The sequence below is a fragment of the Pleurodeles waltl genome, chromosome 8, assembly GCF_031143425.1.
Source record: "Pleurodeles waltl isolate 20211129_DDA chromosome 8, aPleWal1.hap1.20221129, whole genome shotgun sequence".
NCBI classification, from domain to species: domain Eukaryota; kingdom Metazoa; phylum Chordata; class Amphibia; order Caudata; family Salamandridae; genus Pleurodeles; species Pleurodeles waltl.
Window position 1 is genome coordinate 436051552 of NC_090447.1, and position 23002 is coordinate 436074553.

The 23002-nt window shown below is 45.0% G+C and overlaps 1 protein-coding gene across 5 annotated transcripts in view; it reads left to right on the forward strand.

Moving 5' to 3' along the window:
• The window catches only part of CRACDL (CRACD like), a 630552-nt gene that overhangs the window by 492629 nt on the left and 114921 nt on the right, over positions 1–23002 (forward strand). For all 5 annotated transcript variants that reach the window (XM_069204319.1, XM_069204324.1, XM_069204322.1 and 2 more), the window contains one exon: positions 1742–1903. In XM_069204319.1, coding sequence (XP_069060420.1) covers positions 1742–1903 — 162 coding nt within the window. The remainder of the gene's footprint in view (positions 1–1741; positions 1904–23002) is intronic.

Here is a 23002-nt window from a genome sequence, read left to right on the forward strand (position 1 = left end):
GTTGTGCCCTCCTAACTTCCTTCTGCAGATGTGGGGACCCGTGCATGGGTGAGAGAAGTAAAGCATAGTTGTCTGGTTGGTTGGTTGGTAGAGTTGAAGTCAGTCATTGAGGTCTGCTGGTCCGGTGTTGTGGCGGTCTTTGTAGGTGTGGACGAGCAGCTTGGGTTTTTAAACCTATTTCTCTCCTTTCCGACACTTATGTGGTTTGCCAGTGGCCACATATTTGCTTAATTTTCAGTGCATGGAGAGCTTGGCAGATGCCCTTTATATGAAAAGCTTTGTGCAGTAATTATTGACTATTTGACTTTTACTGTTAGTGAAGTGGATACGTTTGGAGGCTAGCATAGTCAACTTTTGAAAAAAATGCCTTTTTAAACAACATCCTACTGTATGTATCTGTCTCCACCGTTGGGGCCACCTTCCACCAAGAAAGGTAATATTTTAGAATATTTTTCTCCCGCAGTGCGACAGCAAAGGAAACTGAGGAAGAACAATGCAGCCTCCCAGTCTGATCAGGATGGTTGTCTGAAGTAGGAGGAACATGGCAGCTTTCATAGAACATCCTTTATTCACAGATACTAGTTGCTATTGATACCCAGAAGATATTTCTCAAAGGATGATTTTAGTAGAGGGGCGCTCTTCTTGCTTCCAGTGAGATAAACTTCCATTGCCAGTCAGGCTCACTTTTTCTTATGTCCAAAGCACACAGCACTGGCACTGTCAGACATTTTCTCCAATCATATCTCCTGCCATTTCGGGTACTTTTAGACACACTAGGTATTCACTAAGCGGGGATGGCCATAAATACATTAAACCAAACCACATGCTTTATCCAGCCATGACACTTAATACACCATACACACATCTTTCGAACATCCCATCTTTCAAATAATCTGCATAGGCATGCTCCATTCACCACGTGGTGCTCAGGTAAATGTGCGGTGACCTGGCCTTGATATATCTATGCCCTTTTCTAATCTGAGTTAATTATAGTCAGGAGAGGAACGTTTAAAAACTCCACTACCTAAATGTATAAAATAGAAACATATTCATTCATTCCTAACATCGCCATCGCTGCATTATCGTTTGCCAGCTTCTACACAAGGGATTGAAATGCGGAGCTTTCCTTGGCAGATACCGCAATGAAAGCCCTAAAAAAGCACCAGGCCTAAAAGACTTTGTAAGTGGTTTTAAATAATCGATATTGAGCAATCCAACAAATACTTCTCAGTATTTCAAGGTGTGTTACTATGTTGTATTAGGATAATAGAGTGTTGAAAAGAACACACACTCATGTTCAGGGCTGATTTTCTTGCTATTAAGGGTTTATTTATAGTCTTGTGTCTTACCCGGCAGAGTGTGATTCTTACATGGAATGTTGTCTGTGGCATCTCTCGGCGTGGGTTCCAGACTCCATTCAGTTGCCTGGAGGAGCTTGGAGCAGTCGCTAATATACGAGTTTTTTCTCCGTCTCCACTTGTGGAATAAGCTTCCTTTAAATAGCGCTGCCTTTTTCTCATGTTGTCTACTTTCAACAAGACTTTGGCCAGTGATTTGAGATGCCTGTGGCTACAAATGATAAGTCAGTGATGCTTGCCTCTTCAGCACCCTTCGATTACAGACACTTTGAGCATTAATTAATTCTTGAAAAGAACTAAGAAAATAAATTGTTAAAATGATGAACAGGAATGTCGGCTTTGGTTAATATGTGACAGTGCGGTTTATTCCTTCTGTGCTGCAGCTGAAGCTTCAGGGCACCATAGTGATGGGCCCGCCCCCATTACGAATTCCGTCAAAGCGGACAGATGACACTGGTGCCAGCTCGGAGGATGATGGTTTACCCAGGAGCCCTCCTGAAATATCCTTAATACAGGAAGCTTTAAGTCCCAGCACTGCATCAAGGGTAAGTAAACATAACTGCTGTCGCTGCCTCTGCATCAGTGTTTGTCAGATAACATGACAATATTAGGGTCTATTCACAGAGGCATTTCAGTACCGGAAGTAGTTTTACAGCAGTGCTCTTTTATAGACTATTACATACCTTTATGAATCAACCAGAAACGTCCAACTCCTTATTAGTGAACGCGCAGAGGGCTCAGTTCTTTTATAGTTGTATTGTTGTAATAATTGTATATGAATATTCCCGTTTGAGATGTTTTTGTGGCCTGTTCACAAAGGCATACCTTTGTGACCCAGCCCCATTATCTGCATGTTAAGAAAATGCTTATGTTGCTGTCCAGTGACAAATACCCTGCTATGCTGCATCTCTGTGTCCAGCATCTCCATGCTTACATCCCTATTTTCATATGTTGCAGGGCAATTCCATCACATATGTTACCTGAAACAGATATTGTAACAACTCGTACTTTTGAAGACCAGACTTCAGGTGTACTCGCTTCCTCTGGGTTTCTAAAGAGGGTTTATCACTAGTATATTTTGAAAATTTGACGATACTGTTCCTTTTTTATGAATTTGTGGAAATGGCTTTCTGAAATATATTTAAAACACAATAACCTATTTTGAAATGGGCTCTGCAGTATATATGTGCCATCATATATGATATTTCTGAGATGGATTTTCCTAGCAGAAGTGAATGGCAAAATATACTTCATGTAAATGTTTAAACACGCTTGACTAGGGGGAAAGTAGCACTTGTCCTCGGCCATTAAAAAAGGAAAGACACATTCTGCTTAACCACAGTTGGTGCAGCACAGCTCCAGACTTAGGGACACATTTATACACCATTTGTGCCGAATTTGCTTCATTTTTTTACGCAAATTCGGCGCAAAACTAACTCCATATTTATATTTTGACATTAGACCTGTCTAATGTTAAAATATTGGCGTTAGCACCCCTTTTTAGATGCGTGAGCCTACCTTGCGTCCATGAGGTGCAAGGTAGGTGTTACCATCTAAAAAATGGTGCTATCCCCATAGTGCTAAAGTGACGCATGGGTGGGAGGAGGGGCTAAATAATGGTGCAAGGCTTGCTTTGCACCATTATTTAAGCCTGGGTCAGACCAGGCTTTAAGGGACCTGTGGACCCATTTCCATGGTTAAACACCATGGAATGGGCCCACAGGTGCCCTCTTCAAGCCCCAGGAACACTGCCACCCACACCAGAAAGACACCGGAGGATGGGGGACCCAATCCTTGGTAAGTAGGGTAAGTATAGGTAAGTAATTGTTTTTTTTTAATTAAAGTGCCATCGGGGCCCAGCTTGGGGCCACCTGCATGGCACAGGGTGCAGTGGCCATGCCCAAGAGACACTGGTCCCCTGTGCTTGTCATTGGGGTGGTCGGGATGAGTCCTGTCTTTTCTAAGACAGGAGTCATGTGGTATGGATGGTTTTGTGTCAGAAATGAAGCTAGGTTGGTTAGAGTCATCTTTTTTTACTCTAACCAGCCTAGCGTCATTTTTCTGGTGCAAAACCCCATACTCCCATACCACCAGTCCCACCCGGCTAACATAATTTTTTTTTTATGCTAGTCCACCCTTTCCACCATTCCATAAATATGGCACCCGGCTGGTGCTCAAGAATGGCGCAAGCCGGTGCAAAACTTTTTGGTGCAAAACTGCGTTAGTGCAGTTTTGCACCAAAAAGTACAAATATGCCCAGTTATGTCCTTTGAAAGCGAACAATTGCAACTCCCAATCTGGGGTTATAGCTGATGAGGAGATGTGTATAGCCTTATTTGTGATAAGAAAAAACATACTCACCGGTCTCCCAGGACTCTTCAGCCAAGCATCTAACTAACAACAGAGCCATTCCACTGGTGGACCTGGCAGCATTGGGATTCTGGACTCAGTTGCGGGTAGGATTCCACCTCTACCACCCTCGATAGAACAACCGATTTCTCTTGCATAAGCTCTAGAAAAGATCGTCTTTAACCTACCTATGTGAAAGCTCCTGACTGACCACAACGCAAGTGCTGTATGTCTCTAGTCTGGAGAATACCCGGTTCAGTCAATTAGCACCATCAATCCCGCTGATAAGCTCTAACGGAGTGCACCATTCAGTGGACACGGACAATAAATATCTTTTGTGGCAGGCACCCATTTTAAAATTGTCCCCCATTTTAATACTTAAATAAAATATTAAAGTAACAGAAATGGAATGGAAAAAAATATGTTTCCTTTGCTAAGCCGTGCACCCCCTTACAAGTCAAACCAGTCTCTGCAATTGTTGAGGATGAAGGTGCATACAGCCGTTAGAAGGTATGTCTTTTTCCTTCATTGTTGACTGTCCGAGGGAATTTAGAGCCACTATGCTTAACCAACACTTACTCAAAGAAGACATCCCTACACGAGTATTCCTCATTTCCACTCTCTGACAAATGGCAGCACTGCATAATTTTGGGAGAAAGCTTTGTGATATAAGGAATCACAAGTAGAATTTATTTTTGCAACTTTCACCCAATTTTAGTGGATCCTAGCTAGTTTTTTGTAATTGTTTCTGTTTCATGAGATATTTCCAGAACTCCTTATTTATTTAGTAGCAGCTGGAATAGGTAACAGGTATTTTTGCACAAATTCAATAGCTACGTTCTCACAACTGTATAGATCACAAAATGTTCTTGACTATAAAAAAACGTTTACTACGGGTTCATTATCCATGAATTCAGATGTTCCTTGCACAGCTGGATACACCGTTTCTGTCAGAAACAGCGAACAAAAAAATATTCAAATAAAAACTAGCCACAATGTTACTCCTGCTTTATTGGGGAGCCTTTTTAAAAAAGAAGTACATATATATAAAAATATTTATATACATATATATCTATTTTTACATATATGTTCGATGCATGTGTAGTTGCAGATACACTTGCTATGCATTATTCCCCCATCTAGTGTTGGGCTCGGAGTATTACAAGTTGTTTTTCTTCAAAGAAGTCTTTTCGGAGTCACAGGATCGAGTGTCTCCTCCTCTCGGTCATACTGCGCATGGGCATCGACTCCTTTGTTAGATTGTTTTCTTTCCGCTGTCAGGTTCGGACGTGTTTCCTCTCGCTCCGAGATTTTGAATCAGAAACTGTAGAAAACTCCCTTAATAGTCGGTATTGTTTCGATAGTGTTTCCACCTAGCCTTGAACCGATAGTACAGTTGAAAACTAAATTTTGCCTTTTTGGGCGCGTGCGCCCGACTCAGGCCTGTTTGGGCCTACCGCGTCAAAGCCTGATGGATCGGACTCCATTTCGATTTTGTCCTCAATGCCACGTGAAATTTCCATACACAAATCAACACATTGTATGTAATCTGTGTCTTTCTCCCGATCACAAAGAAGAAGATTGCGAGGCCTGTCGATCATTTCGATCCAAGAAGACCCTGCGTGATCGGAGAACCAGAAGATTGGAAATGGCATCGAAAAGTAAGGAACATTTCGACACCATGGAGGAAGAACAGGCACAGACGGCGGTTTCCATCAGAGACACCGACTCCGAAGAAGAATCTGAAGAAGATAGGCCTATCACTGCTGGTCAGCCCGTGAGTACGCCTGCCCCTACTCCTACCTAAAAAGTCCTCAAAGGCCTTGGGTACACCACTGCCAGAGAGCCATGGTTCGACCCGAAAAAAGACTCTCGTCGACCGACCTTCGGGTTCGGCGTCGAAAAAGGCAACTCCTCCGTCGGTATCGGAGTCGAATAAGTCCATCAAAAGTTCAGCTTCTGACTTGAGCAAGCGCCCTCCCTCCTCGGAGTTGAAGCCTCAACGCACTGCTTCGGAGCCGAAACAACTGGCTGTATTTTTGGGCCCGAAAAAACTACCATCTTCGGAGCTGAAAAAGTCTTCTTATTCAGAAGAGCAAGGACTTTCGAGCCATCTTAAACAGAGCTCAAAATCACTGGATGAACAGTACTATAGACCTTCTCATCATGTTTCTGAGGACACTGAGATCCAACCTATCCTTGAAGTCATGGATGAAAAACAATCAAGAATTCGCATCCATAAAGAGACTGGCAGAATAATTACTGCACCTCCTCTACAGACCAAGAGAAAGTTGGCCTTTCAAGAACATTTAAACACTGCTCCACCACCAGCAAAGATTTATAAACAGAAGGTGAAGCCATTACCCATCCATACTCCCCCTCACTCACCACAACTTTTTTCTTTGCCACCACCCACTAGCCCACCACCTTTGTCTTCACCAACTCATTCACAATATTCTCATGGTGATACGGTTGATCCTTTGGATCTCTACGATCCAGATCCCATTCCTGACAATGACCCAGACTTATACTCTTCCAAGCCTTCTCCACCAGAAGACACCACTGCATACATGCAGGTTATTTCCAGGGCAGCAGCGTACCATGGGGTGCTTAGGCACACTGAACCCCCCTAGAAAAGGATTTTCTCTTTAACCCATAATCCTCCACGCACTCAAAATATCAATGCCTTCCGCTACTCTAGACTGCGCTGAATCCAAGATGGCGGCCGGATTTCCCGGCTGATCGCCACTACCGCTCTAGCCCATCCCCAGACCGCACGCGGCTTCCATTCACCTGCGAAAGCCGCGGATGCCGCGGACGCCGTGCGCCTGCAGCACGGACCGCTGCGGGCGCTTCACGGCTTTCTGGTGGCCCCCGCAAGGATCGTGCCAGCGACGGCAAGCACCGGAGGGCCCCGCAAGAAGATGCGAGCGCGGCGCTTGCCCTAGATCCACGCTCCTGTTTCTCTCGACCGAGCGCGATCCCCGCCGTTTCCTGGCAACATTAGTTGGCGTGTGGGGTGTGTGGGACGCCGGGATGGCGCCGAAGTTAAACAGGACCCCTCGCTCCTTACGGGCACGGCAGAACCAAGATCCAGGAGGAACCAGAAAGGACAAAAAGCTACCGGTCCCCGGATTGAAGGAGCACAGCAATCCTCATATGAAAGGGGGCCCGCATAAAACAACTGACATGGAAAAAGACGCAAGGTACTCGGTTCCAACAATGTTTACTAGCATGATGTGGCTTAAGCAAAGGTCCACGGAAAAGGCAGCATGTGATTCGCAATCCAACGTGCCAGGAGTCGATGATGAGCAGGTACCTGTTGCATCTACATCTCTTGAAGTACTCACTCCTATATGCGATGCAGGGGGGAGGGAGCCACCCAGTTGAGAGACTGCCAGTATAAGTCCAGGAAATAATGGGGAGGTGGTGGTCCCCCCCCCAATGGGGTGCGAGAAGCTATCTGAGCAGGAACCCAAAGAGTTAAATCAGGGGCCTCAGGAGTCTAATCCAGAGAAATGCAAAGTACAACCTCGTGCATTAAGCTGCAAGTTAAACTCGCAACAGGCTGAGGGTATGGTCAAGTCCTCAACGATATATGAGACTATCCCCCCAGCTCCAGTCCAGAGGGGGAAAGAGGCGAAACCAGCAAACATTGATCAGGGGCCATTCGATACAGCAGAAAGCTTTTTTTCTCTCTCCGATCAGTCTAGAGACTCAGATTTAGACGAAGAAATTCCTTTAACAGATTCAGATATTGAGAGTAGCTCTGCAGCAAGTATCTGGGTATCTAACTACTCAACATGCAGAAGAAAATCAGTCGAGCAAATTGATGCTAGGAGCAGTTCAGGGGCCAAGCTTAGGAGAGACCCGCTTAAGCCTCAAGAGGAGGATGGTGAAATGCAGTGGGATTATACGGCCACCCAGCAGGCCTTTTTGAAAAGTGATTCAGCCTGTAGTACTCTAGTGCCCCCTCCTACGGGTGGCCCTGCAGAGCCTCCCTCGTTGGATCTTATTTACAGGACAATGGTTCAGAATCATGAACAGGCTCAGAGGGAGAGCAGGAAAATAAAAGCAGCAAACAGACGGTTACAATTATCCATTAAAAAGTGGTTAAATCCTGCCAGGACATTGGTGTACGCTTTGCCACCATGGAGACTCGAACTGAGTAGTTGGAAGTCGAAGTTAAAGCAGCAACAGCACAGACGACGACACAAGGGCAGCAGATCTCGGATATTCAATGGAAACTGGAAGATGCGGAAAACCGCCAGCGGCGGAATAACTTGAGGATTTTGGGTATAGCGGAGGACCTTGAGGGGCAGGATACTAGGGCCTACATAGCTTCACTTTTTAAGAAAGCATTCCCAGACCTGATTGGGTGGGATTGGGAAAAGGAGATTCAGAGAGCACACCGTTTTCCGTTAATGAGGAAAAAACAAGCCTTGACTTCTTCCGGTAGAGACCAGAGCTATCCACAGGCTATTATAGTGTATTTTGGTAATTTTTTATTGAGACAGGCTGTGTTTGAAAAAGCTCACCCCAATTCAAAGGTGATGGTGGAAGGTGTATCCTTCTTTAGTAGGCCAGACTTTGCACATGCCACTGTAGAGAGACGTTGGCGACTCAGGCAGATGATTGCTCAATTCCAAGAGTTGGGGGCGGAAGCCGACTTGTTATGCCCTGCGCGTCTAAAAGTTGTCTACAAAACAACTACAAGATTTTTTCTCTCAGAAATTAAGGCAGTTGAATATGTACAGCAACTGAAAACCGGTCAAGTGCAGGGGGTACGGGAGAAGGGGGGGAGGGATTGCCGTAAATAGCCGTTTATATGTAAATGTATGTGATACTGATTGGGGGTAGGCAAACTCCCCCTTCACTCTGCTCTCTACTCCCCTATATTCTTTTTTTCTTCTCTTTCTTTGTATTTAGGTATCTCTTTTTTTTGCCTTTTTTCGATGGTTTTTGGTCAAGGGTTTTTGATCGGGAGGGTGAAGACGAGGGGCCGCGGGCATAGATTGGTAAGCCATAGATGTGTGAAGGTGTTTTACGTATGGGTGGGCTAACGGGACTGGCAAACACCATCTTACAGGCTCAGGAGCCTGGCGATTCCATTTGTAGGGGTAAGGGTTGGGGGGTGGGTTAGAGGAGGGTGGGGGTGTCACAGGGACAAAAAGGATAATGGGACACACAGCAGGGGGAGTGGGGATGGCTCTTATCAGTGGAAAAGGGGTCAGGGTGTGAAAGCAGCAAAGTTGAATGGGGCATACAGGGGAGCCAGAAGGATCAACATCCACAAAAATGGGACAGCAAAGTGAAATACGTATTGCCACAGTGAATGTTTGTGGGCTCAATAATAACAAAATGCGGCAGCTTGTAGGAGAGGTTTTCAAGTCATGGAATGTTGATATTATTTGTATGCAGGAAACACATATTCCAGGTACACAAAAGCAGCTAATGGAGTTTTATGGGTGGAATCTAGCGGTTTTTACACGACAACACACAACCACTAGAGGGGTCGCGATATTAACTCGGGTTAAGTACTTTGGTTATACGTAAACAATTTGCTGATAAACTCGGCAGGCTAATTCTGTTGGAATGTTCAGTTAAGGGGCTAAGGTTCACTCTATGTTCTATTTATGGATCCAACACAGATGATCCAGAGATACTGGAATGGCTTAATTTAGAACTTACGACTTGGGCATCGCCTATTATAATATGTGGAGATTTCAATATACATCTAGATAATAAAGAACCCATTCAGGAAAAAACACTCTACCTGGGTAGAAAGAATAAAGTTTTTAGGGCACTTCATTCATTGGCCATTAATCATGGCTTGATCGACGTCTGGCAGTTGTGTTGCCCGCAGGATTCAGGGTTCACCTTTTTCTCTGCCCGCACAAGAAATTAGTCTGGTTAGACTACTTTTTTGTGACAGCCTCTCTACAAAACCAAATAAGGGTCAACGGGCTTCCTAGAATCATATCAGACCATAACCCATTGGTTTTGGCTTTGGAGATTGGGAGAAAGGGCCCGCAGCCTAGACCTTGGACATTTGATAGGGCACTATTAGCCGATCCAGGGTATATCCAAAAAATTAAGGAATGGATCCCGGAATTTTTAAAGATAAATCAGGGCTCTGCTTCTTGCCAGACAGTTTGGGATACATTTAAAGCTGCTGTCAGAGGAGAAACCCTGAGTTATGGGTTAAGAAAGGAGAAAATACGCATGGATCAGTTAAAATTAGTTCAGACAAAGTTGGTTATAGCAGATCAGCGACTAGGGGAAGTGATCTGCAGCGGAGTAGAGATCTCAGACATTCTGTGTGAGGTGAATATCATTAAGGCAGAAGCCACCAAGATTTTAATGGATAAGGTTGCTGCAAAATTTTTAGTATATCGTCAGAAATGCTATGAGTATAGTGGGAAAGTGGGCCAACAGCTGGCCTTAAGAATAAGACAAAAGCAGGTATTTGGGAGCATTAAAAGCTTAGTGAATGAAGAGGGGCGGATGGTACACAACGGTCCAGAGATTATGGAAGTCTTTAGACGATTCTATCAAAAATTATATAACCAGGAAGAACAGCCCCAAGAAGAGGAAGGGATCGATGCTATGGGCAATGAGATATCAAATCAGTTAAGAGAGGAAGATAAGGCAGCTTTAGAAGCACCTATGACATTGGAAGAATTGGATATAGCAACTCGCGCCTTGGAAAGCGGGAAGGCGGCAGGGGGGATTTAATTCCACTAGAATTCTATAAAGTTTTTTTGGTGGAGATATGTAAACAGCTACTTAACTTATTTATTGAAGTACAAGCAGGGGCTCCTCAACCGGCCTCCTGGGGGGAGGCTAAGATAATAGTATTTCTGAAAAAGGACAAGGAACCCACTCAGCCTGGTTCATATCGCCCAATTTCTCTAATTAATAGCGATGCCAAACTCTATGCTAAAATACTTGCTAGCCGCCTGAGTTTGGTAATCTCAGGTTTGGTATCTCTATGGCAGCATGGCTTCATCCCGGGGAAGAGCACGGCAGATCATATAAGACGAGTCATCACGTTACTTGACGTTAGTGCAACAGCCAAGCTTCCCATGGCAGTAATCTTGTTAGATGCGGATAAAGCCTTCGATCGGGTTCACTGGCCCTTTTTATGGGCTGTCCTGCGTAAAAACAACATCGGTCCTGGGTTTGTTAAAGCAATTCAACAGCTCTACCACAAACCAACGGCTACGATACAAGTTGCCGGGCTAAAGTCGACCTCAATCAGTATTCAGAGAGGCACGCGACAAGGGTGCCCGTGTTCACCATTGCTTTTCGCGCTATATATTGACCCCTTGATCAGGAGAATGATCAGGAATGATCGGATCATTCCAGTTTCATTGAAAGGAGGGTGTACTAAGATTTTAGCGATATTGCGGTGGTGACCACGGACCCCAGGACTGCTATATTGGAAATAGAGCAGGAAGCCCTGCAGTTTGGGAAAAGATCTGGCTATTTGTTGAACAAAAGTAAATGCCAAATGTTGGTGAATGAATCAGTAGATTTCAAGGATGAGCGGGTGCTGACACAGGTACAATATTTAGGTGTTAAACTCACAGTAAACCTTGACGAAGTGGTAAAAATAAACATGGGCCCGATTTTAACAAAGACTAGGAAAGATCTAGCTCGCATTAACAATCTACACTTGTCACTCATGGGACGCTGCAATGTGATAAAAATGGTGTTTCTACCCAAAGTACTCTATCTCTTTAGAACAATCCCCCTAGAGATTGGGCAAGACTGGTTCAAACTAATAGAGGGATTGGTTAATAGCTTCATTTGGTCCTATACAAAGCCGCGCCGGGCTTTCCACTATATGACTCTTCCAAGAGAGAAAGGGGGGTGGGCACTTCCCAATTTTAAACTTTATTATCTGGCAGCAGTGCTGCAGTATGCACAGACACTTTATGTTACGGATAGATCCGGGCAAGATGCTCTCCCTTCGATATATACCCTGATTTTGGGCAAAGAAGCAGATGCAGTCTTCCTGCGGATTCTGGAACCCAGCTACTACAAGAAGGTTAAATTTAAGGTAATTTATGCTGCATTTAAGGCATGGACTCAGGTTAAGCGCAAGATAGGTATAGGACGAATCTGCTACTACACTCCCCTGTGGATTACTCCCACGCTTCCAGCGATATTTAAAGACCATTATTGTTTGAGGTGGAGTAATCGGGGCATTCATAAAGTCGGGGACCTTTTCCATTCTGGCAGCCACTTCAAATCATTTGAGGAACTGAGTGTGGAATTTGCGCTGGAAAAAATAGATTTTTTAAAATTTTTACAGATTAGAGCCTTTTTACTAACTAGTATGACCCAAGGTTGGCACATAGACAAGATTAAGCTAATGGAAGTTTCACGACACCCCACTAGCTGCGGCATTAAAAACCTGTATCCATTGCTTTTAAATGCTATACAGGATGACCTGGCTTTACTTGTTAAAAAATGGGAAGGACGGGTTGGAGCTAAAGAGACAGAGGTTTGTGAGTCTATGGAAATGGCACGGACTGTTTTATTGTCTGTGGGCCCGCAAGCTCAACATTTTATGGTATTGTATAATCTATATTACACACCTGCTAAGATTGCGAGCTGGGGTAAAACGGTGGGAATCATGTGTGCACGATGTGGTTGCCCAAAAGCAGATCTCTGTCATATGTTCTTTCAATGTGTAAAACTGGAAAGTTTGATTACCGGGATATCCGATATACTGAAGAAAATCTTGAAACAGGCTATCTATCTGACACCTCAAATGGTTTTGCTGGGAGTTGATCATTCAGTCTGTAATAGTCGAGATAGATACTTCCTGTTCATAGCAATGTTGGTATTTCGCAGCTGCATAGCATCTCTGTGGCGTGATGTAGACCCCCCACGATTTAATTAATGGTTTTCACGACTTTTATCTATGTATCACTTGGAGAATAGCCTGTATGAACTAAAAGGAGCAGCGGCCGGTAAAAGACTCACTAGAGTTTGGGCACCTTTTTCTGCATGGCTCTTTGGCCCCGAGAATATGTTAGCTAAATAAGTAATCTTATATGAGATCTCTAAAAGCAGAAACTTTGATTATTGATTAGAATGCATGTTTCTCCTGTATGACAACATTGATGTACTCACGTTTTTTTTGTGTTGCAAACATGTAACCCGCTGTGTATTCTAATAAAAATATAATTAAAAAAAGACTTCTCTAACCATGATACTCTTAGCCCCAACATGGGCACGATAACATTGGTACACAACACTCCTAGACCTGTCAGTAGTACCTCACTACAAACTTCCAAACAGACCGGATTTGTTACACAAAACAAAGGACAAATCAGACATCCAAATCCCAGTGCTCCCAACTTAGCGATTTGGCTCCTGAAGTCATAGAATTTGGATACTTACAACTTCCATTAGAATGCATAGAAGTTCTCAAACAAGCACGCAAGCCTACAACTAGGCAATGCTATGCTAACAAATGGAAAATATTTGTTTATTAATGCAAATCTAAAAATACTGACCCACTTACAGCATCAGTTCAATATATTGTATGCTACCTACTTCATTTACAGAAATCAAATTTAGCTTTCTCATCTATTAAAATTCATCTTACTGCCATATCAGCATATTTGCAGACTGTACAACATACCTCTCATACCTCAGTCCCAGTTATAAAAGCCTTTATGGAAGGACTAAAATGTATTATTCCACCCAGAACACCACCTGTTCCTGTTTGGAATCTCAATATTGTACTTACAAGATTAACGGGCCCACCTTTTGAACCCATGCATTCCTGTGAGATTCAGGCCCATATTTATACTTTTTTAGCGCCGCATTTGTGCCGCTTTTTTACGCAAAAACGGCGCAAACGTACAAAATACAATTGTATTTTGCAAGTTTTCGCAGTTTCTGTGTCAAAAAAGTACGCAAATGCGGCGCTAAAAAAGTATAAATATGGGCCTCAATTCTTAAACTTGAAAGTTGATTTCCTAGTAGCTATTACTTCATTAAGAAGAGTTAGTGAAATACAAGCATTCACTCTTGAAGAACCTTTTTTCCAAGTAGACAAATATAAAGTTGTACTTTAAACCAATCCAAAATTTCTGCCAACGGTGGTATCACCTTTTCACATAAACCAAACAGTGGAATTGCCAGTCTTCTTCCCACAGCCAGATTCAATTGCAGAAATAGCCCTTCTCACTCTTGACCTTAAAAGAGCTCTTATGTACTATGTGAATAGAACAAAAGAATTCAGAAAAACAAAGGAGCTTTTCGTTGCTTTTCAACAACCACATAAAGGGAATCCTATCTTTAAACAAGGATTAGCAAGATGGATTGTTAAATGCATACAGTACAAACCTGTTACAGCAAGGCAAAAAGACAACTTTTAATCACACCTAAAGCACATTCCACTAGGAAAAAAGGTGCATCTATGGCATTTTTAGAAAAACATACCAATGGCAGACATATGTAAAGCTGCCAAATGGTCTACACCACATACATTTACAAAGCATTACTGTGTAGATGTATTTTCAAAGCAATAGGACAATGTTGGTCAAGCTATCTTAAGAACATTATTTCAAACAACTCCAACTCCTACTGGCTAGCCACCGCATTTCTTGGGGAGAGTAACTGCTTTGTAGTCTATGCATAGCATGTGTATCTGCAGCTACACATGCCATTGAATGGAAAATGTCACTTACCCAGTGTACATCTGTTCGTGGCATGTAGTGCTGCAGATTCACATGCACCCTCCCTCCTCTCAGGAAGCCTGTAGTCGCTGTAGTTTATATATATTTTGTACATATGTATATACATTTACATTTGCATGGACATCTATTTTACTTACTATTTATATACAACATTTATATTACTGCACTCTATCACTCATTCCTACACCCTTTTGCGGGAAAACAATCTAAAAACGGAGTCAATGCCCATGCACAGTATGACCGAGAGGAGGAGTCACTCGATCCCGTGACTCCTAAAAGACTTCTTTGAAGAAAAACAACTTGTAACACTCCGAGCCCACCACTAGATGGCGGAATAATGCATAGCATGTGAATCTGCAGCACTACATGCCACGAACAGATGTACACTGGGTAAGTGACATTTTCCATATATATCGAAGCAAAACCGCCTCTGGTTGTTCAGGAACAGGCTCGTCAGCTTGTGTGGCAGGTAAGGTAGACTGAACCTGCCATATAATCTTTTACCAAAACAAACAAGCACACCATTCCAGGAATTATGATGTTTATTGTCACTCACAAGCGACTGCACCTACTCGTTATGGTCTTTGTCATCTTTCTCACGGGGTGAGGCTTATTGCAACTATCTTTTGGGTGAATGGTCACATGACCATTATTTGAGGTTGTACTTAAGTATTTGGGTTTCGTTGATTAGTGGATTGTGAAAACATTGATTTAGATTTTTAAAGATTAGGAAATTATTGCTATTACTCTTTAACACTATCAAGTGCTCTGCTATACAAGATCTACTTTCTCTCACACACATACAAACACATGCACATATATGTACATATATAGATATATAGATGTATATTTGAAAATGGTACTCTCTGCAGGATCACCTCCAAACATTTTGCCTTCCTCCTCCACTATTTGCTGAATTTGTTTTTGTTGGCCTTAGGACTCTGTGCCCTTTATCACTGATAACCAGCGCTAAAGTGCTTGTGTTCTCTCCTTAACACTTGGCATAGACCCAGTTGGCATATTTATTTTACTTGCGTAGTAAACTGCACTACATGTATATTAAATGCTACTAGGGGGCCTGGAGCACTTATTGTGGTAGCCTATCATGCCAGGCTCTCAAGTAGCCCTTTTAATATGTTTCAGGCTTGCCATTGAAGAGCCTCTATGTACAGTGTGACCTGGTGAAGTAAACCATTTACCAGGTCCAAACCTTCCTTTTTAATACACCCAAGTCACCACTAGGGTACACCCTGGACAGCCTAGAGGGGATGGTGCAATGTATTTAAGAAGTAGGACACTTAGGCCCTGATTTATACTTTTTGACGCTAAACTGTGCTAACGCATTTTAGCGTAAAAAAGTATATCGCCGGCTAGGGCCATCCCAAGACACCAGCCGGGCATCATATTTATGGTATGACAGTAGCCGGCAGTAAGGCCCGGCTTTCGTCATAAAAAAGGATGCTAGCTGAGTGGGGGAGGCGTAGGGGGAACAGGGGGTATAGCTTCAAAGGATGATGCTAGTATGGGCAGAGGCATAAAAATGCCTCTAACCACACTAGCATCATTTTCTGACTTTAAAACCCCATGGACATGACTCCTGTCTTATTAAAGACAGGAGTCATGCCCATCACCCCAATGGCCATGCCCAGGGGACATGTGTCCCTTGGGCATGGCCGTTGGCCCAGTGCCATGTAGGGGGCCCAAGTTAGACCCCCCATGGCACTACGGAAAATAAAAAATAATACTTACCTCTTCTTACCTATACTTACCTGGGATGGGGTCCCCCATCCTCCTCTGTCCCTCTAGTGTGGTTAGTGGTGTCTCTGGGGCTAGGGAAGGGCACCTGTGGACTCTCTCCATGGTCTCTGACCATGGAAAAAGGCCCACAGGTCCCCTAACGCCTGCCCTGACCCAGGCATTAAATAATGGTGTTAAGCAAGCTTAGCGTTATTATTTAAGGCCCCCATCCCCTGTGCTTGATTTTAGCACGGGGGGATAAATATGGCACTAAAACCATATCTTCATTTTTTGCCCAGGAACGCCTACCTTGCATCTCATTGACGCAAGGTAGTGTTCTGCAGGCAAAAAATGACTTTTAACTCCAATATTTTAGCGCTAGACATATCTAGCGCCAAAATATAAATATGGAGTTAAGTTTGCGCTGAATTAGCATAAAAAATGATGCTAATTTGGCGCAAATAGAGTATATATATGCGCCTTACTATTTGGTCTTGCATGTCCTGGTGGTGAAAAACTCTTAAATTTGTTTTTCACCACCCACTGCAAGGCATATCTCTCCCATAGATTAACATTGAAGTTACTTTATTATGTTTTATAAGCATAATTTCCTAATGGAAATAGGTGACCTCTCCATGTTTGGTGTCTCTGGAATCATATTTAAAACCTTAACTTAAGGTGAAGTCGGATTTAACATTGCAAGTCTGAAAGTACCACTTTTAGTAAGTTTCCATTTTCTTACCTTAGCCATTTGGTACCTGGAGCCTCTCTCTGATCACATGACTAGGGGTAGTTAGCTGCTGGACTTTGTGTATTCGTCCTAAACAGCCCTCACAAGGGGAGCTTAGGTGTGACTTGATGGGCCATCGTGGGCACGATGGGAGGTAGGAGCTGGGTAAAACCTCACTTACACCTGACAAGGCTGTGTCCTCTTGTCACACAAATGGCTGCATAGTCCCTATAGTTAGCCTGGAGCCAGGGCAGGAAGAACAGGACATCTGTGTACTTCAAAGGCAAGTCTTTGAGGACTTCCCCACATCAAAGGCACCATTGGGTATAAGACCTGGACCTCAGCCACCACCACTTTAGTACCCTTCTGGACCTGTGAATACTCTGCCAGGAAGTAGGACTGCTGTGCTGCTGAAGGGCTGAAGCTGTACTGGACTGCACTCATCTGGATTCCTTCTTTGCTGTGCTGACTGGTTCCCTCTGCACTCTTCCCTGGGAGTGAAGACTGGACCTGCATCCACCCAACTCAGAGTGGCTCTAAGGGCTAGCTGGCTGGCCTCCTGATCTGAAGTCTGACGGACAGAAAAGACTTCCAACCACCCTGCCTCTGCACCAGGATTCTGCCATCTGTGAGTTTACCCTGCCAAGTGGTGCCACCACAGTCCTGGATCCTTGGAAATGGGAAAAAGGGTACCTCCCAGCGGAACCAATCCATCCTCTGTCCTGAGCAGCACATCCCAGATCATAGCTGACACTTCGCCTCAGCTGACAGGTGCATCCTCTAGCAGAACCTATGCATCACTGCTGCTGCATGAATTGGACCCGGCTCAGACAACTTATATAACCGTCCCATCCCACATCTTGGGTTCGACACATAGCCTTTGAAATCGCCATTGCGCAACGCTTCCCCAGATCAGGACCTCTCATCAATTGCAGCCTCAACGACGATGTGAAAGCTCTGCGTCGCAGGTCCACTGCTCATTGGAACAGACGTATCACCTCTGCTGCGCAACGCATCTTTGACACCTGCCTTCGTATCATAAGCCCACTTAACAAGATCCTTGAGATCGATGCAACAGGACCTCGCACCACAGCCTTGCTGCATCTTTAAACTATTGCATCAGCTGCGCAATGCGGCTTGTACTCTGATCTACGCAATCCTCTGCAACCCGGATTTAAGGTACTTTGCTCAGCGGGCTTAATTGGGGCCCTATAGCTGGCCCACTCTCCATCACGTTCATCCTGAACTTTTGACTATGTCCTGAACTGGCACCACCAGATATCCTTGGTTGGAGGTTTTTGCTTTTAGATGCTATACTACAGTTTATTCTTTAAAAAAATCATAACTCAAGCTCTACTGATTGCATTTTTGTCATTTTGGTCTGGTTTTATTTATTTATTAAATTAAGGTTTTTTTTTCTAACTTGGTGTGGGATCCTTTTTCGTGTGGTGTTTTCACTGTTTCACTGTTTGAAGTGTTGCACAGATGCTTTACACATTGCCTTCAAGTTAAGACTGACTGCTATGTGCTAAGCTACGAGAGGATTAGCATAGGTTGATTTGTGGGTTACTTGCTCCTGATAAGAACTGTGGTTGCTGCTTGACCATGGCGCACACTCTAGTCAACCAGCAACCCAATTTCTCTCTCTTGCTCTTTACCTCTCTCTCTCTCTCTCTCTCTCTCTCTCTCTCTCTCTCTTACACACACACACACACACACGCACACACACCTATTCCCATTCTAAAGCCTATATTAGTTCCTGCAACCCCTTTGCTGCCATCCCTGACCCGATAAATCTCTCCGCAGCCATCCCAGAACCCTAAAACCATACTACCCCTTATCCCTGCCCAGCAACAAAACCTACCAAATCTTACATTTTTTAAGTGACAGAAAGAACTGGAATGTATTCATATATTTTTTTTTAAATATATTTTTATTATCATTTTATCAACAAACATTCAAACAACTACTTTCCCCTCCGCGCCCTCCCCGTATTTCTATTTCGGCTCGGATCCTGATGGTCCTTCCTCGCAGACATTGTCACCCTGAATTAGTCCCAGTGATTGCCTGGTATGGTGCTAGTCTCTATGCGAGCTGGTAAAGCTGTTCTCAGCTGAGTCTGACTCCTCCGAGGATGCACTTTGTTCCCGAGAGTCGATTGTTGGGTCTTTTAAGCGATCTAGTAGGCTGTCCCATTGCTGCATCCCTTCCTCGCTCCCGACCCCTCTTGCCTTCTCCTGGTGTAGCGTCTCTCCCTCAGCTTCAGCCCACTTGATTAATGTGTCCCGTCATCTAAGTGTTTGTGGGCCTCTGGGGTCTTTCCAGTGCATTGTGATTTCCCTTTTTCCTAGGATCAATGCTAAGTCTATATATTTAGTTGCGTCTTTCTTCGAGTGAGGTCTGGGAAAGTGTCCCAACAAAGCCACTGCAGGGGTGGTTCCTAGCTTCCTATTTGTCACCGTCATAATGTCGTGTATGACCTCTTCCCAGTACTCTCTACATTTCCATAGCATGTGTATCAGGTCCGCCTTTTTCTCTGCGCATCTAGGGCATGCATTGTTTGTGTTGTTATACATTGACGCTATTTTTGCAGGGCTAAGGTATGCTCTGTGATATATGTATATATTTATCAGTTTGAAACGGGTGTTCCTGGATACTTTGTAAACATGGGTTGCAATGTTTCCCCAGCGTTCGTCATCTATGTGCTCCTCAATGTCTGCTTGCCAAAGGGCTTTTAGAGGTTCGAGAGGGGCTAGCGTATCTGTAGTGTTTTGTAAATTGTCGATACCACCTTCTTGTCTCCCCCTATTGTGCAGATGACATGGCATCCAGCGTGTGTAGGGGGTTCCCTTAGTCCCTGTTTCCAATGGTGTTGTATTAATGCTGTTAATGATCTGTGCATGAGGAACATCCCCAGTGGCACTCTGTAGTGTGTCATCATGTCTGTGTATGTCATGAGCTCTCTGTCTCTGAAGAGCTCTCCCACCATGGTAACACCATATGTCCCAGGTTTTGTGATCCCCACTATGGAACTCCCTCCAGGAAGCAGGGCCAGATACTTCAATGGGATATTCGGTGAGTATGGGGATTTGGTTTGTGTATGCTGTAGGTTACGCCTCCAACATGTGCTTATGACCCGAAGGTCAAGCGGCCTCGTCTCCCTATTTCCCTCAGGTGCTAGGAGTATCCCTGCAAGGGTTGTCACCGAGTTCTCCTTCGGAGGTTCCCCTGCCTCTCCTGCTGTCGCTACATGCCATTCTTTAGCCAGCCACTGGAGCTGGCCTGCTAGGTAGTATAATTCCATATCTGGAGCTGCCAGTCCACCTTCCGCTGTAGGTCGTTGGAGTTTGTGCAGGGCTAGTCTGTGGCGTCCTGCCCCCCAGATAAGGCTAGTAAGGATGGAGTCAGTTTCCCTGAAGGATGATCCGGGATCAGTACGGGCAAGGTCGAGAAGCCGTATAGCAGTCTCGGCAGTGCCACCATTTTTACCAGAGCTACTCAACCAATTACCGATAGCGCCAGTGTCTTCCAGAAATTGGCGTCTGTTCTTAATTTTCGTATTGCACTATTCACGCTGCCCTCTAAAAGGTCCCTCAGATCATGGTATATCTTGACGCCCAGGTAGCGGAACATGGTCGAGGACCACCCCAGATTCTGGACGGTTGTGATCCAGGGGGTCCCTTTCTGCAGTGGGAAGAGGAGGGATTTCTGCCAGTTGATGCGAAGCCCTGAGACATCCCCAAACCATTCTAACAGGGTCATGACCCTAGGCAGATCCCTATTCGGATCTCTCAAGAATATTATCATGTCGCCCGCGTATAGTGCAATCTGGTGCGTCCTATCCTCTATGGTTAGTCCTTCATAGTGCTCCCCAGTTCTGGCCATCAGTGCTAAGGGCTAAACCGCGATGGCGAACAGTAATGGCGATAGCGAGCATCCTTGCCTGGTGCCCCTCCCTATTCTATATGAGCTCGATATTGTTCGACCTGTGCGAACTCGTGCTGTGAGGGAGGTATATAACAGCTTCGACCATTTAAGGAACCCTGGGCCCAAACCCATCTTCTTCATCACTGCCTCCAGGTAATCCCATATAAGGCTATCAAACGCTTTCTCAATATACACCACTAATATTGCAGCTGTAGTGAGATTTGGGGAGCCTGAGTGCATTATTCCAATCAGTCTTCTGATGTTAATCGATGTGCTACGGTTGGGAATAAAAGCGGTTTGGTCGGGTGGATCAGTTTTTCCATGTGGGGAAATAATCTGGTGGAGACGCCAGCCAGGCCAGTAAGGCCCCCGCTCTGTCTCCGCGTGCTGTCTGCTGATATATTTCTTATAGTCAAAGCATCTGAGTTTTTCCAGGGAATGTGCTATTTTATTCTTAGTATCAGATATACTAGGGGCAAAGTCTGGGTTATCTGGTCTATTGCGCTTCAAGGTCCTTAATGTCGTCTCATGTTTATCGAGTTCCCCCTCTATTGACCTCCTAACCCCCAGTATTCCGGCCATACATTGGCTCCTGATAGTCACTTTGAACGCCTCCCATTCCTGTGCTCGGAAGGAAGTTGAGCCTGCATTGTGCGTAAAAAATTATTTAATTGCGTCTCGGATGGTTTGCTGGAAAGCACTTTCCTCTAAGGACTCTACATTAAGTCGCAGGTCTGGTATCAGGGGCCGTTCCCTGCGCTAGTCTAAAGTGATCAGTAACGGATTGTGGTCAGATATTGTACGGCATAGATAATCCCCACTGCGTACCGTGCAATTTACATCTGGGGAGATTAGGATAGCATCCAGTCCGACATGTAAGTCATGCATGGGTGAGTAGAAAGAGTAGTCCCTTTCTTGCGGGTGGAGATGTCTCCAGGAGTCTATCAGTCCCCAATCCCTTTGCCAGTCAATGAAACTCTTGGCTGTCCTGCATATAGGGGAGGTCTCCAGGGGTGGGTGAGATCTGTCTAGCACTGTGTTCGATATACAATTAAAGTCGCCCCCCACCACTGTTGCCTGGGTTAGGTGGGGCCCCAATTTGTGGGAGATTGCGTTTAGAAAGGAGCTCTGGTCCTGATTAGGGGCGTAGATACCTCCCAGTGTAATGTCCCTTCCCCCTAGCCGGCCTTTCACCAAGACATAGCGTCCGTCCCGGTCTATGTGTGTTTCTGTTTTTTGAAAGGGGACCCCCTGGCCGTATCCATATCAGAACCCCTTGTGCGTATACTGAGTATTCTGTAGCGTATACCTGACCTCTCCATCTCTTCGTCAGTGCTGTAACCTCTTTTCCTATAACGTGTGTTTCTTGTAAAATTGCTATTTGCACTCCCCGTCTTTTGAGCTGATTATAAACCTTATAACGCTTACTCTGACTGTTCAGTCCTCTAATATTCCATGTGAAGAGTTTGTAATCTAGTGGTCTGTCCATGCTCTGTACTTATGTGTGGACCATTGGTGTATTTGCACTCATACCCCCATTCCGTGTGTGACAATGACCAGGAGCTTGGCCACTTAAATCTACTGCTTGGATCTGTTTCCCCTATTTGAAACCTATTACTTACTAACTTAACGATTCTTCTGTAACCCAAACTCCCTGTCCCCAGGACCGGTAGTGTAACATTTCCCATCCAAACCTTCCCCAACTCAGTAAACATTATGGCCCACAGCCGCCCGCCAAGATCTGACCGCCGGGCGGCCGCCAATGTGGCCACACTCCTGCCGCGGTCATTTTGAGATCCCCGCTGGGCTGGCGGGCGGAAACCTGGTTTCCGCCCGCCGACCCAGCAGGGATCTCGCCCGCAACACAGGAGCCGGCTCCAGATGGAGCCGGCGGTGTTGCGGCCGTGTCACGCTTTTCATTGTCTGCTATGCAGATAGTGAAAAGCTGCACGGGCCCTGTCAGGGGGCCCCGCGAATCCCCGTACCGCCAGCCTGAACCGCCAGGAAAAGGCTGGCGGTACGGATCTCATAATCCCCTGGGCAGCGCTGCAAGCAAATCACCGCCGGGCCAAATGTGGCAGAAAACCACCCGCCGCTGTCGTAATGACCTTGGAAGCACCGCCAGCCTGTTGCCGGTGCTTCCGTCAAAACAGCCCTGGGGGTCTTGGACCGCC